This window comes from Myotis lucifugus, unplaced genomic scaffold (assembly GCF_000147115.1).
Source record: "Myotis lucifugus unplaced genomic scaffold, Myoluc2.0 scaffold_3612, whole genome shotgun sequence".
Taxonomy (NCBI): Eukaryota; Metazoa; Chordata; class Mammalia; order Chiroptera; family Vespertilionidae; genus Myotis; species Myotis lucifugus.
In genome coordinates this window covers 1-14,750 of record NW_005874660.1, presented here as the reverse complement: position 1 = coordinate 14,750, position 14,750 = coordinate 1, and the positions used below count along the sequence as shown (strand labels likewise).

The following is a 14,750-nucleotide window of genomic DNA, read 5'->3' as shown; positions in this document are numbered from 1 at the left end:
AAGAAAAATATTAAATAGAAGGGGGGTCGCCAGGAACAGAATTGTACCTTCTTTCAGTATGGGCCCCCTTCAGGAGTTAACGCCTGCTCTTTTATACCTGCTACCGATTAACAGAAGGCACGCCAAAAACTAGGAGAAGACCCTGATCAGGATCAGAGTAGGGACGATAGGAGAGTTGGGGTGCCGCCCCGTGTCATAAACAGAGCAGGGCAGATCGAGAGGTTGCGATGCCACCTTCAGTCATATACAGGGGTAGGGCTGATTGGGGGGATGGGGCACCCCCCCCTGTCACACTCAAGGCAGGGTCGATGGGGAGGTTGGGATGCCACCCTCAGTCACGCTCAGGGTAGGGCCGATTGGGGGGTTGGGGCACCACCCCTTGTCACACTCAAGGCAGGGTCGATGGGGAGGTTGCGGCACCACCCCCTGTCACTCACAGAGCAGGGCCGATCAGGGGGGTTGGGGTTCCGTACCCTGTCACACACAGAGCAGGGCTGATCAGGGGTGTTGGGGAGCTCCCCCCTGTCATGCACAGAGCAGGGCCTTTCAGGGGGTTGAGGAGCTCCCCCTGTCACTCACAAAGTAGGGCCGATAGGGGAGTTGGGGCACCGCCCCCTGTCACACACAGAGCAGGGCCGATCAGGGGAGTTGGGGCACTGCACCCTGTCACACTCAGGGCAGGGCCGATGGGGAGGTTATGGCTCTACCCTGTCACACACAGAGCAGGGCCTGTGGGGGGGGGGGGGTTGGGGCACTGCCCTCTATCACCCACAGAGCAGGGCCGATCAGGGGGTTGGGGCACCATACCTTGTCACACACAGAGCCGCAGGGTGATCAGGGGGTTGGGGAGCTCCCCCCCCTATCAGGCACAGAGCAGGGCTGATCAGGGGGTAGGGGCGCCTTCCCCTGTCACGAACAGAGCAGGCAGATAGGGAGGTTGTGGCCCCGCCCCCTGTCACACACAGAGCCACAGGGCGATCAGGGGATTTGGGCGCTGCCCCCTGTCACTCTGATCCCGGTGCCAGGAGGCATATTACCCTTTTACTATATAGGATAGAGGCCTGGTGCACTGGTGGGGGCCAGCTGGTTTGCCCTGAAGGGTGTCCTGGATCAGGGTGGGGGTCCCCACTGTGGTGCCTGGCCAGCTTGGATGAGGGGATGATGGCTGTTTGCAGGTGGTCACATCCCCTTCAGGGTGGGGGTCCCCACTGTGGTGCCTGGCCAGTCTGGGTGAGGGGCTGAGGGCTGTTTTCAGGCTGGCGGATGACTGAAGCTCCCAACCGCTCCTTTTTTTCTTTTTTCTTTTTTTTATTCTGGGCCAGCTTTAGCTCTGAGGCTTGGCTCCAGCTCTGAGGCCTCGGCTGCTGAAAGCAGGTATCTGGTTTGTTTGGGTTCTATAATCGAAACACTGTTTCAACTCCACCTCTGAGATCCCGGCTGGTTGAAAACAGGTTTCTGGGGTTTTGTTTAGCTTCTATATTTGTAACAATGTTTCAAACTGCAAGCTCAGAGGCCAGCAGCAGCAGGCAGGGAATGTTGGCTTCCTCCATCACTGAAGCAAGCAAGCCTCCTGTTCACTTCAAGGTGCCTGGCTGCCGGCTGCCATCTTGGCTGGCAGTTAATTTGCATATCGCCCTGATTAGCCAATGGGAAGGGTAGTGGAGGTACGGCTAATTACCATGTTTCTCTTTTATTAGATAGGATATTCCCCAGCCAGTTTGGCTCAGTGGAGAAATCATTGGCCTGCAAACTGAAGGGTCCCAGGTTTGATTCCAGTCAAGGGCACATGCCTGGGTTGCAGGCTCAATCTCCAATGGGGAGTGTGCAGGAGGCAGCGGATCAAAGATTCTCTCTCATCACTATGTTTCTATCTCTTTCACACAATATTAAATGTGCTTTCATTAGTCCAGTGACTAAATTATATCCAGCACTCAAAACTTTGCCCCCCTCCCCCAGTGGCAAGCAGGGAGCCATGGTCGGCAGCAACTGGACCGTGTTGCGTGCGTGCAATGTAGACGCCCTGTACAGCACTATGAATATGAGCCAGGCCCTCGACAGGCTCAGAAAGGCATAAATGAAAATCTCCCTCACCCCTGACTGGATGTCCCTGTCCGGAATCAGTAGGCAGTATAGCCACTGGATGTTTGTGGAATCCATGTTCACCCCTGTAATTAGTAGCACGTTACAGAGCTAGAAAAACCCTCCCAGACAACTCGGAATTTCATGTTATGCGGCCTGGTGTGTTGGCAATTTCTTAGCCAATATGTTAGGGGTAAAGACCACCAGAGGCCAGTCCCGCAGCGAGTGCTGCCGTTGGGTGGCCGATGCCATGTGACATCAGCAACATTTGTGTCGGAGGGTTTAGGGTGTTGGTTTAATGACGTGGGTGTGGAAAAGTGTAGGTTGCCATCTCTACAGCAGTTCCCTGAGTGGGTTACAAGATCTTTCCTTTGCTCTCCCTCACCTTTCTGGTTAGGCATCAATCGACCACCAGGGGGCATGACTGATCACAGTAACCCCTTCTCCAAAGCACTGCACTCCCTGTCAACTGTTCCGGGAGAGGTTGGAGGCCTCCTGGACTCTGCTGCTGAGCCAGATGGACCCTCATTTGATCTTATTGGTTTTATCCTTTTCATTTATTTTTTAAATATATTTTTATTGATTTCAGAGAGGAAAGGAGAGGGATAGAGAGATAAACATCAATGATGAGAGAGCATCATTGAACAGCTGCCTCCTGCACACCCCCCACCGGATAAAGCCCACAACCCAGGCATGTGCCCTGATGGGGAATCGAACTGAGACCTCCTGGTTCATAGGTCAACACTCAGCCTCCGAGCCACACGGCTGGGCTGTTGGCTTTCTCTTTCTAATAAAAAAAAGAACGTGTACTTTTAAAAAAAAAATATTTCATTGTTTAAAGTATTATAGATAGTAGTACATATGTCTCTTTTTTCCCCCCATTGACCTTCCCTGAACGTGTACTTTTTATTTTTTATAAATATATTTTATTGATTTTTTTACAGAGAGGAAGGGAGAGGGATAGAGAGTTAGAAACATCGATGAGAGAGAAACATAGATCAGCTGCCTCCTGCACATCTCCCTACTGGGGATGTGCCCGCAACCAAGGTACATGCCCTTGACCGGAATCAAACCTGGGACCCTTGAGTCCACAGACCGACGCTCTATCCACTGAGCCAAACCGGTTAGGGCAGAACGTGTACTTTTTAAGAGTTGGGGTTTTTTTTAATGTATTGGGGTGACACTGGTTAGTAGAATGACATAGCTCGCAGGTGTACAATTCTATAACATATCATCTGCATGTTGTACTATGTGCACACCACCCTAGCCAAGTCTCCTTCCATCGCCATTTATCCCTCCTTATCTTCTTCTACCGCCCCCGCCCCTCCCCTCTGGTGATCACCAGGCTGTTGTCTGTGTCTATGAGTTTTTTGTTTTGTTTTAACTTATGTAGTGCTTTCTACAAACCAACATTCGCATAATCATTAAATGTATTACTTTTTGTTAATCCTCACCCAAGGATATATTTTTCATTGATTTTTAGAGAGAGTAGAAGGAAGGGAGGGAGAAGTGGGGAGAGAGAGAAACATTGATGTGAGAGAGACACATCATGAATGCACCCTGAATGCACCTGAGCAGGGCTGGGGATTGAATCTGTGACCCTATGGTGCGAGAGCGATGCTCTAACCATAGAGCCACACTGGCCAGGGCTATTAAATTTATTTATTTTTATTTTTTAATAATTTTTTATTGATTTCGGAGAGGAAAGGAGGGAGAGAGAGATAGAAACATCAATGATGAGAGAGAATTATTGATTGGCTGCCTCCTGCATGCCCCCATGGGGGATCAAGCCCGAAACCTGGGCGTGTGCCCTGACCAAGAATCCAACTGTGACCTCCTGGTTCATAGTTCGATGCTCAACGGTTGAGCCATGCTGGTCAGGCTATTAAATTTATTTGATGTCCACAACAGCACAACAACCCTACCAGGTGGCACTAATATTACTGGCATTTTAGAAATAAGGAAACAGATAAGGACTGTACGTCAGTACCCAGTTCCCAAAGACCAGAGACCAGAGGTAACCACTCATAAGTTTATTGCAGATCTTTCCAAATATTTTTTTGTAAAAAATAGAAATATGTGTGTGTAAACAAAGAAATATAAATATGTGTATATATACAATTATATATACTCTAGGGCAGTGGGCGGCAAACTCATTAGTCAACAGAGCCAAATATCAACAGTACAACGATTGAAATTTCTTTTGAGAGCCAAATATTTTAAACTTAAACTATATAGGTAGGTACATTGTTATTAACTTAATTAGGGTACTCCTAAGGCTTAGGAAGAGCCACATTCAAGGGCCAAAGAGCCGCATGTGGCTCGCGAGCCACAGTTTGCCGACCACTGCACTAGGGGCCCAGTGCACGAATTCATGAACCTTGAAAGGAACTGTGGGCTGCGAGGCTGCGGTGGGCACAGGGGCAGGTCTCGGCCCATCCTCCGTGCCCCTGGTCCCCTGTCTGCCAGCAGCCCCACTCCCGCTGCCGCTGCTCCCATGCGCTGACAGTGCAGGCCCACACCCGCTGACAGTGCAGAGCGATTGGGGCCAGCGCCATCAGCAGGTGTGAGTGGAGGCTGCTGTCCTGATCACCCTCAGGAGCAGGGGGAGGTGGAGAAGCCCTCAGGGGCAATCGGGCGGGTAGCTGCCACTCGCACCTGCTGATGGTGCCAAGCAATCAGGACTGGCGCCAGGCACCAGCAGCGGGTGCAAGAGGTGGCTCTGATGCCGGCAGTGGATGCAAGCAGGGTGGGACTACAGCATGTGGGACAAAGAATTTTCAGTAACCACCAGAGGTTTGCCCCGATGACAGCGACCAGCCTTGGTCTGGCACCCCCGCTCACCTGCTCCACCATCCCTCAGCAGCCAATGCCTGCCATGTTCCATGCTCTGATGTCTGCTGCTGACGCCTGCCATGTTCCGCATGCACCCCCTGGTGGTCAGCGCACGTCATAGCAACTGTTTGTTTGGTTGTTCCACTGTACGGTCTATTTGCATATCAAGGTTCTATATATAGACTAGAGGCCTGGTGCACAAAATTCGTGCACTGGGCGGGAGGGGGGGTCCCTCAGCCCAGCCTGTGCCCTCTCACAGTCCAGGACCCCTTGCTCCTTACAGCCCACCTGCATGCTGCTCCTTACTGCTAGGCTTGCTGCTCCTTAGTGCTGCCACCTCTGCGCTCGCCAGCTGTGAGCCCTGCTTCTGGCTGAGCAGCGCTCCCCCTGTAGGAGCTCACTAACAACCAGGGGGCAGCTCCTGTGTTGAGCATCTGCCCCGTGGTGGTCAGTGCACATCATAGCGACTGGTCATTCTTTTTGTTTTTTTAACGGAAGGGCTTGACCACAGGTGCCCTGGCAGCGTCAGACGATCCCTCAGAATGGGGCCAGACCAATCCCTAGGGGCAGGTCCCTGGGCCAAGTGTCCTGGAGCTCAGGCAGCCACAGTGGGCTTTTTTTTTTTTTTAATATATTTTATTGATTTCTTTTTTTTTTTTTTTTTTTTTTTTTTTTTTTGCAACTGGTCATTCTTGTCTTTCTGCCATAATAGTCGCTTAGGCTTTTATTATAGAGATAGTAGGTTTCATTGTTTGTTTTAGAACAAGGAGATCATATTATATGTATCACATAATTCAATTTGTCTTTTTCATGTACTCTATGAAGAATTTTCTACATAGATTATACAGAGCTATCTTATTCAAGGCATATATTGTATTGCCTTGTGTGGGGTGTGCCATCACTTATTTAACTGTTCTGCCTTTGCCCAGCTAGGTGGTTTCATTTCTTTGCTATTTCATTTAATGCTGCCACAGACTTCATTGTACATATATCAGGCTTTCTCGAGCCAGAACTTCTTTGGGATGGATTCCCAGCAGTGAAATTGCTCTGTCAACGGATATGCGATTTTTGATTTTGATAGATACTGCACATGTCTCCGTTCTTGTTTCTCTCCTGTCCTCTCGGCTGCTTGTTCTTTCCTGGGCATAAGGAATGCGATTCTCTCAAACCTGTCACGCTGGTGTCTTGAGTGAGGCAGGTGAGAGCTGCCCCCTCTGTTCCCAACGGGGTGCAGAGCAGGTGACGGTCAGCACTCCGCCCTCACCCCTCTGACTGGCACGAAGAATCGCTTGCTGGTGTTCTCTATGAGTCACCTCATGTTCACAAATGTGGCCAGGAAAGGGCCACCTTGGAGCCATCTCCTCGATGGAAAAGGGTAGAAAAGGCAAGGACGAGGCAGCAATGACCCCAGAAAGGGGTCGGGGGCAGGTGCCAGGGAGCAGTCAGCTCCTTCACTTCTGCTTGCCCAGCGGGCATCAGAGTTCACTGACTGTCCCCACAGAGAGAAGGTGTGTAACCGATTGAAAAGCATCATCGCGTTCGTGTTCAGGCCCCTTGGAGGCCACAGATAGGTACTGAACAAAGACCCATCTTCACGGATATTGGAACTAGTACAGATGGTAGGCGTTCTCTCTACACGACTCTATTTGAGATGAACGTGTAAAGGGACTTGCCCAAAAGCAATGGGATTAGTGCTTACCTCAGGGGTCCTCAAACTTTTTAAACAGGGGGCCAGTTCACTGTCCCTCAGACCGTTGGAGGGCCGGACTATAGTTTAAAAAAAAAAAACTATGAACAAATTCCTATGCACACTGCACATATCTTATTTTGAATTAAAAAAACAAAACGGGAACAAATACAATATTTGTATTTGCATGTGGCCCGCGGGCCGTAGTTTGAGGACCCCTGGCTTACCTCCTCGGACATGTAGTGAATATCTGAGTGGATGAGCTAACTTGTCCTCTTGTTCACCGTTGTTAATACCAATATATATCGAAGGTTCATTTCGCCCTGGGATAAATAGAAATGAAAAGTGCAGAGAGAAAAAGTCACTTGTAGCGGGAGACACTTGGAAAGCTTAATGAGAAATGTGGCACGTGAGTGTGGTCTGGGGGGCGGGGAGGGTCTCAGCGACTCGCAGTCGGGGGAGGGGAGCGAGCATCTCCTGAGAAAGCAGGACAGAGGCTGGTGCAGGAAAGGGCGGCGCTTGGAGGCACCTTTCACCTGAACGCCCACTGCTGAGAGCAGGACTATAGGGAGTCTGAGGTGCAAGGGGAAGGTTCCCTCGCTTTTTCAGAGCCCCCAGGATTGGGGGGAGCTCTCAGGATTTGGGGGAGTGCTCCTATGATTTGGGGGGTGCTCCTAGGATTTGGGGATGCTCCTAGGATTTGAGGGGTGCACCTAGGATTTGGGGGTGCTCCCAGGAGTTTGGGGGGTGCTCCCAGGAATTTGGGGTGAATGATGCTCAGCACTCTTGTTCTAAATATGCTGTTACTTCTGAGGAATTTTTCAGTGTTTTCTTTTGCTAGAAGAAAAAAAATGAGTGTGAGAGCAAAATGAATTGCTTTCTATGATTGTTTTAATTTTCACTTTTCTCTATTTAAAAAGGGAAAGTTCAGGGAAGTAAGAAAATGTCAAATTTCAGGAGGGCGCAGAATATTTCTGAGGAGATTCTTTTTTTATTTTTTAACACTTTTTTAAATTGATTGTTAAAGATAGAGAGGAAGTGAGAGGGAGAAACATCAATGTGAACAAGAATCATTGATCTGCTGCCTCCTGCACGTTCCCTACCAGGGATGGAGCCCACAACCTGGCCATGTGCCCTGACTGGGAATCGAACCTGCAACCTTATGGTGCACAGTCGACACCCAACCAACTGAGCCATGCCAGCCAGGGCTGTGGGGGAGACTCTAGCTCTCAACAGGCTATTTAGCAAATCTGACCCAAAGGCAGCCTGTCCCGGGCGAGCTGTGGAGTTGGCGTTGGATTGAACGAACTGGAGCAAAAAGACACGTTTGCAATGTCATCGAGGCGAGCTCGGCCCTCCTGTCGGGTCCCGAGGAGGACCCGTTGGGCCTGTTACGGGTAGATGGGCACGTTTTAGAGAAGAAGTTCACTGGCAATGAAATTACTTAACGTGGACCAAATGTATTTCACACACACCCAGTCCTTCCCATGAAAGATGGCTCCTGATTCTGCATGTATGTCCCCGTCCCTGTATGTACCTCCCACGTGGACAAGTGTGACCTGGCAGACGGCACGTGTCCTGGTCGCCTGGCACCGAATTGTCGCCGAGAACGCGGTTGCGTGTTGCAGACCCAGCCTCTCAGGTGGAGGGAACCCTGTAGCTCAGTCCTGAGAGGGGGCGGGGCACGGGGGGAGTCACGGTGCCTTAGGGATGGTCTGCTGTGGCCACAGAGTTTGCCAGCTGCTTGCTGTCCAGTCCCCCTAAGGGACGCCCAGCCCGTCCTGAGGCCTCCATGTGACACAGGGGCAGGCCTTTCATGTGTCAAAGCAAGTATCATGGATGACGACTAGCTAACCAGCAGCGTTTCAAGTTTAATGAACACATTCCCCAAAAGATAACACGAAGCCTCCTAGAGTTCACAAATCTCAAAGGGAACAGCCTATAAAACAAGGGCCACACAAGGGTAACTCTAGGGCTACAAGATGCAAAACAGGATGGTGACAAATGTCATGAAATGGGCATAAGTCAGACTTTGAGCGAACATTGCAACAGGTAAATGGTTCATGGTCTGTGGGCGTTCCGGTCTTCACGCCTCACCTGGATCGATAGCCCTCATCTTCTATGAGCAACAGGTGAGTTTAGCAAGGATTCTATTGACTAGAACTAACTGTAAAACACAGAGATGTAGAAATCTGAGGCTGAGCAAGGAGCATATACAGGGCAGATCTTTTACACGTGAGATTGCGGGCTGGTCGTTTTCTGCTCCTTTTCCTCCACAGTCCCATTTACAGGAACTTCTTGCTCTGGGACTGGGACCCTCCTTAGCCAAAGCCACTGCCCAGGGCTTTCCCGTGTGTGTGTGTGTGTGTGTGTGTGTGTGTGTGTGTGTGTGAGTCCTGTGCCCCCAGGTGCGGAGACGCCCCTCCAGATGAGGAGGCCGCTGGCGCGGAGCCCGTGGGCCCGTCCTGTCTCAGGGCCTGGCTCCGCCACGGGGCAGCTCGGGGTCACCCACCTTCCCCGGGAAGCACCGCCCGGCATCTCCCGTGGGTGCGTGTGGCCGGGTGCGTGTTCCCCTGACGGCCGTGCCTTCCTCCAGGTGCGGCTACATGATCGACAACGTGATTCTGCTGGTGAGCGGCGCGCTGCAGAAGAAGTCCGTGCGGGACCTGCTGGGGCGGTGCCACCCGCTGGGCCGCTTCTCGGAGATGGAGGCCGTCAACATCGCGGACACGCCGTCCGACCTCTTCCACGCGGTCCTGGTGGAGACGCCCTTGGGTACGAACATGGGGCGGCGCTCGCTGCCTGTGTGGTCACTGCCATTGGGAAGTGTACCCCCATGTCACCGTGTCCCCGTGAGCACAGCACCAGTGAAGAGGGTGCTGGGAGTGGGGGGGCCTGAGGAGCCGTCCGGCCCAGCCCTCCTTCCTCAGCCAGACAGGACGCCCTGCGGTCACCTAGCCGGGAGGGAGCGGCTCAGCTCCAGCGCCACCCGCTGTGCCGACCCGGCAAGCACCACAGGCCTTGTGGCTGGTGGAGCCCTCCCCTCCGAGGTGCAGTTTAGAATCAGCGCCTCTCCTTCCCTGTAGTCGCCGGTCCGCACCGGCTTCCGGAGGGCGCGGGTGTCGGGCGCCCAGGAGTCTGTCAGCCCTGACGGCGCGGAGATGCCACCGGCGCTGCCCACGCGTTGTTGTGAGGAGGTCTGCACAGGAGCGATGCTCTGCTGATCATTTGGCAAAATACTCGCCATTTTGGACAAAAGTTTTAGAGAAAAATACATGTGTCATCAAGTGCCCGGTGCTGCGGTGCAGGTCCCAGGAGGGAGGGGTCTGGCACGGACGCGGCTCAGCCTGTCCCACCAGGCACGTGGGCAGCTCGGTCCCCTCCGCCCCACTGCAGAGCTCTGAACGCGAAATAAGACGTAAATAAGTACAACTCCGTGCTCGGCACAAAGTAAGGGCACGGAAGGTAAGTGTTGCCACTGGGTGGCGGGAGACGGCGGACGTGAGCCTGGACGTGGGCGCGGCCCACGCTGGGCACCCGCTGGGTCAGTGAGCCGCGTGCTGCGCCCACACAGCCGTGAGTGCTTAAGGAGCGGTCCGGGGGTGCCGCGTGGCGGTCCTGCGGGTGGAAACCCCCATGTCCTCCTCGTGAGCAAGGCAGTGCGTTCAGGAGACTCTCCGCTTGCAGTCCTGCTTTTCACTGACTCACCTGTGATGACTTCTGTTCCAGCGCCGTTCTTCCAAGACTGCATGTCTGAGAACACACTCGATGAGCTGAACATTGAAGTTCTGCGCAATAAGCTGTACAAGGTAACTGCTGTCTTTACTGCACACGCCGTCCTAGCCAGGGCTCTTGTCAGACCAATGCCCCTCCCCCCACCCCCCGCCCCCCATGCACGGCGAGGCGAGGCGAGGCCTGTTGGAGCATGTGTGTCCGCTCCCCGGGCAGGAGGTGGCTGAGAGGAGGTCACAGCCCATGCTCTGGGTCCCCAGGCCTGGCTGGAGCGTCAAGGTGGCGATGGCAGGTGGACAGGAAGCAGCCGGCATTTACAGGGTGCCTTGTTAGGCAGAGCTCACCTCTGTCCTCCATTCTCTGAGAGTCCCTGGATGCTGGCTAACCTGTCCCACAATTGTCATCCACTGACAGTGGGCAGCGTACCGAGATGACCAGCTGGCGGGGCGTCCTAGGTGCCACTCGCATAATCTGGCCACGGACTGACTGAACAGTGCCACCCCCGTCCCGGCCTCTGTGTAACAGGCGCTGAGTAAGCTCTGTCCTTGCACTTGGACGACCACAGCGCCTTCGGACATTCTCCCAGAGCAGCTGAATGAACGTGGGCGCCACCCTCTGTGCAGCACGCCCTGCTGCAGCGCAGGGTCCTCCCCGAAGCACTGCATTGCAGGCATCGTCCTGGTTATGAATATGGGCTACCGGAGGCTCCCTGACACAGCCAGCGGAAGGCCCTGTCCAAGCAATGCAGAGGCGCTAACCCACTCTACCCAGCAAACAGTGTGGCTCCTCTCCTCAGACGAAACCAGGGGGCGTGGGGTGAGGCGACCAGACCAGGGGGCGTGGGGTGAGGCGACCAGACCAGGGGGCGTGGGGTGAGGGGAGGAGACCAGGGGGCGTGGGGTGAGGCTATGTGGCGAAGCAGTTCCCTAGTGAGTGCAGTGTGGGCTCCGGCCCAGGCGGCGGTGACTGCAGCCAGGCCTGCCTTCCACCCCGTGCTCAGAGCCCCCCGTGCACCTCCTGAGAACAGAAAGGTCAGCACAGGACCAGAGCGGGAGTCTTTACTGAGCTGTGAAAGGGCTTGGCACTCTTGGTAGAGGAGCCAGAACAGCCAAGTGAGGTCACCCGAGATCCACGCAGAAAAGCGATGGTAAGTGGTTTCGAGGCGAGATAAGCACAGCTGTGTTCTTTCATGGAGGTCCTTCTTCAGCCTGTGCCACGGGCGTTAGTGTGAACACTTCCCCCATGTACTCTCTCCCCTGGGAGAAGTGGTTCAACTCCATGAAAGCGCTGAATACGCCATGAACAGCAGATCTAGACACGTCCACAAGGAGCAGATGGTCACCCTGTTGCTTTATGGTCTCTTCTTTTCCAGTCTTACCTGGAGGCGTTCTATAACTTCTGTAAGGATCATGGTGACGTCACAGCAGAAGTCATGTGCCCCATTCTCGAGGTGAGAAAGCGTCCATGACGCGTTCATGCCAAACATGTGCTTCCACGTGTTTCATTGCTGTCATCGGACTGATGCTGCTGTATCGCAGAAGCTCCTTTATCTAAAGTGAAGCGAGCAATGCGTTTTGCTCTCTGTATGTCATTTGATGTCTTCCGTTAACAGTGGTATTTTCTGGCCCTGGCTGGGTGGCTACGTTGGTTGCAGGTTCGATTCCAGGTCAGGGCACATACCTAGATCGAGGGTTCTTTCCTTGGTTGGACATATAAGGAAGGCAACAGATCTCTCTCTCTCTCTCTCTCTCTCTCATCAGTAAAAACATATCCTTGGGTGAGGATTCAAAAAAAAGAGTGATTTTCCAAGTTTCCTACATTGAAGAGTTGTTTTAGATTTAGAAAATAACACATAACAATGTGATCGTGCTTGCTGTATAATATGAAGAAAGGTCATAATTAGTGAGAAATTAGTAAGCTATGGCAATTACACGCTATAGGAATCAGAAGGACCCCCAGCTTCCCCCCAGTGAGGGGACATGGTCCCTGTAGAAGCCCTCCCCTAAAGGCCGCGCGTGCACCCAGCGCGGGGGGAGGGACTGGGGAGGGCTCAGCGTTGGCTTCTGCTTCTCTGACAGGAGCTATTATACGTCTTAACTCCCTTTGTCGTCAAAGGGGAACCTCATCTGTGCCCGAGGCCCTTTGTTTCAAACATCACTGCTCGGAAAGCCAGGCATTGAGGGCCTCGGGCATCTGGGCACAGTTGGCGTTCAACGCAGCCTCTGGCTGGCTTCCTCAGGCACTTGGACTTAAAAATTAATGTATAATTTAAATAAATATATAACTTAAAATAAATATGTAACTTAATTTTTATTGATTGGAGAGAGAGAGAGAGGAGAGTAACATCGATTAATTGTCCCACTTATCTATGTGTTCATTGGTTGACTCTTGCATGAGCCCTGAGTGTGGATCGAACCCGCAACCTTGGCGTATCAAGACAACGCTCCAACCAACTGCGCACCAGCCAGGGCAGGATAGAATTTAATTTTAAGTTATACTAGTCTATTCTTGGTTTAGAAAAGCCCTGTGAAAACAATTTTTATCCAAAGACTACCTTTCATCATTAGGTGATCTCTTGCTCTGACTTCATTGGTGGGCAGATCCTTGCATATGGATCGATGACTTCTGAATTCAAGAGAAACCTGAGGAGAACTACCCTTTAGGCAAAAGGGCGGGGGTGCGGCACCTGAATACCTTCACCTGCACGTGGTGTAGCGCACGGTACTGACGGCACCTGAATACCTTCACCTGCACGTGGTGTAGCGCAGGGTCCTGGCGGCACCTGGCGGCATTAGTTCCCCTAAAGCAGCTCATCCCCCCAGGGTCACAGCTAGAGACACTGCCGTTCCTGTGGGAACGGAAAGTGAGCAGCCTGAGAGGTGTGTCACTGGCCACTCCAACGGGTCTTTTTCCTCGTCTGTTCCACCCAGAGCGTGGGGCTCGATGAGTAAGGAGCTTTTTAAGGGGCACACAACGTCAGGAAGTGCGCGTCTCTCCGGACTTCTGGTCACATCACACACATCGGCAGCCTGGTGACCCGATGGAGCGCTGTCCCTTCTTCTCATGAATTTAATTACGAGCCGCGCTCGAAGCAGCCACATTATCCAGGGCTCAAACACAGTGTCCGCATTCCTAATTCCCATGGCTTAGAAATGGTTCTTACACTTTACACCAGGGGTCCTCAAACTACGGCCCGCGGGCCACATGCAAATACAAATATTGTATTTGTTCCCGTTTTGTTTTTTTACTTCAAAATAAGATATGTGCAGTGTGCATAGGAATTTGTTCATAGTTGTTTTTTAAACTATATAGTCCGGACCTCCAACGGTCTGAGGGACAGTGAACTGGCCCCCTGTTTAAAAAGTTTGAGGACACCTGCTTTACACCAACAAAAGTGGAATTGGAGTCACGTTGAAACAAAAGGTATACAGCAGCACTGGGACCAGCCAACACTCAGTACGTGCCAGACACTGTCCTAAACGTCACATACATGGATTCCCTTGGACTTCAACATAGCACAGAGATGAGTAGTTTAGCATCTATTTTTCAAGACGGGTAATTGAGGCACAGAGGCCTGATGTCACAGTTAGTGGAGGCCAGGATGGGAACTCAGGCATCCTGGCCCCCGGCTCCAGTTCCTACATGTTCATCCGCCTCTGCATTAAGTGCACAATCCTTCCCCACAGGAAGGCTGAGCTATAAGCAGGATCACGGCGCGTGGGCTGCAGGGCCCCAGAACCCCACGAGAATGGTCTCTGGGCAAGGACCGCGTAGGCCTGAACACAGGCTGTCACTGGGCCGGTGGGACCGGCTGCTGAGTCCCAGGTTCTCACAGCCACTTCCTGTCCCTTAACCTACCACGCTAGGTTAGGTTTTTCTCAAGCTGCGATAAAAACAAAAATCCATTTAACCGTCTTCATACATTTATGTAGAAACATCAGTTACATGTGGCATGCAATTCTAATGTTTTTTAAAATATATTTTTATTGATTTCAGAGAGGAAGGGAGAGGGAGAGAGAGATAGAAACATCAATGATGAGAGAGAATCATTGATCGGCTGCCTCCTGCACGCCCCACACTGGGGCTCGAGCCCCAACCCAGGCACGTGCCCTGACCCAGAATCAAACCGTGACCTCCTGATTCCTAGGTCGACACTCATCCACTGAGCCACACCAGCTGGGCTGATTATAATGTTTCTTGATGTGACCAGATTTGTCAGGTTTATAGCAGCATTAGATCACGTAACCTCCCCTTTATCTGTGTAGTTTATGAAGTTCTCACGCACGTGGTCTCGTGCTCTCTCGTGTGACAGGACAGACTCACAGGTGGAGGGTGTTACCTGGGCTTGCATGCGAACATTTGACTGAATTTCAAGACTGTGACTTCATATAAAAAGTTAGCTTGTGTCCAGGGCACC

General features: G+C 52.3%; 1 protein-coding gene across 1 annotated transcript; it reads left to right on the top strand.

Annotated features, from left to right (window-relative positions):
- Positions 1–8,722: 8,722 nt before the first annotated feature.
- LOC102439114 (V-type proton ATPase subunit d 2-like) lies at positions 8,723–11,783 on the top strand (the record flags this gene model as incomplete). The annotated part of the gene is made up of 4 exons (XM_006108796.3): positions 8,723–8,733; positions 9,198–9,376; positions 10,331–10,410; positions 11,706–11,783. Coding segments are annotated over exons 1-4 (348 nt in total), but the record flags the coding sequence as incomplete, so codon positions are not given.
- Positions 11,784–14,750: the final 2,967 nt, after the last annotated feature.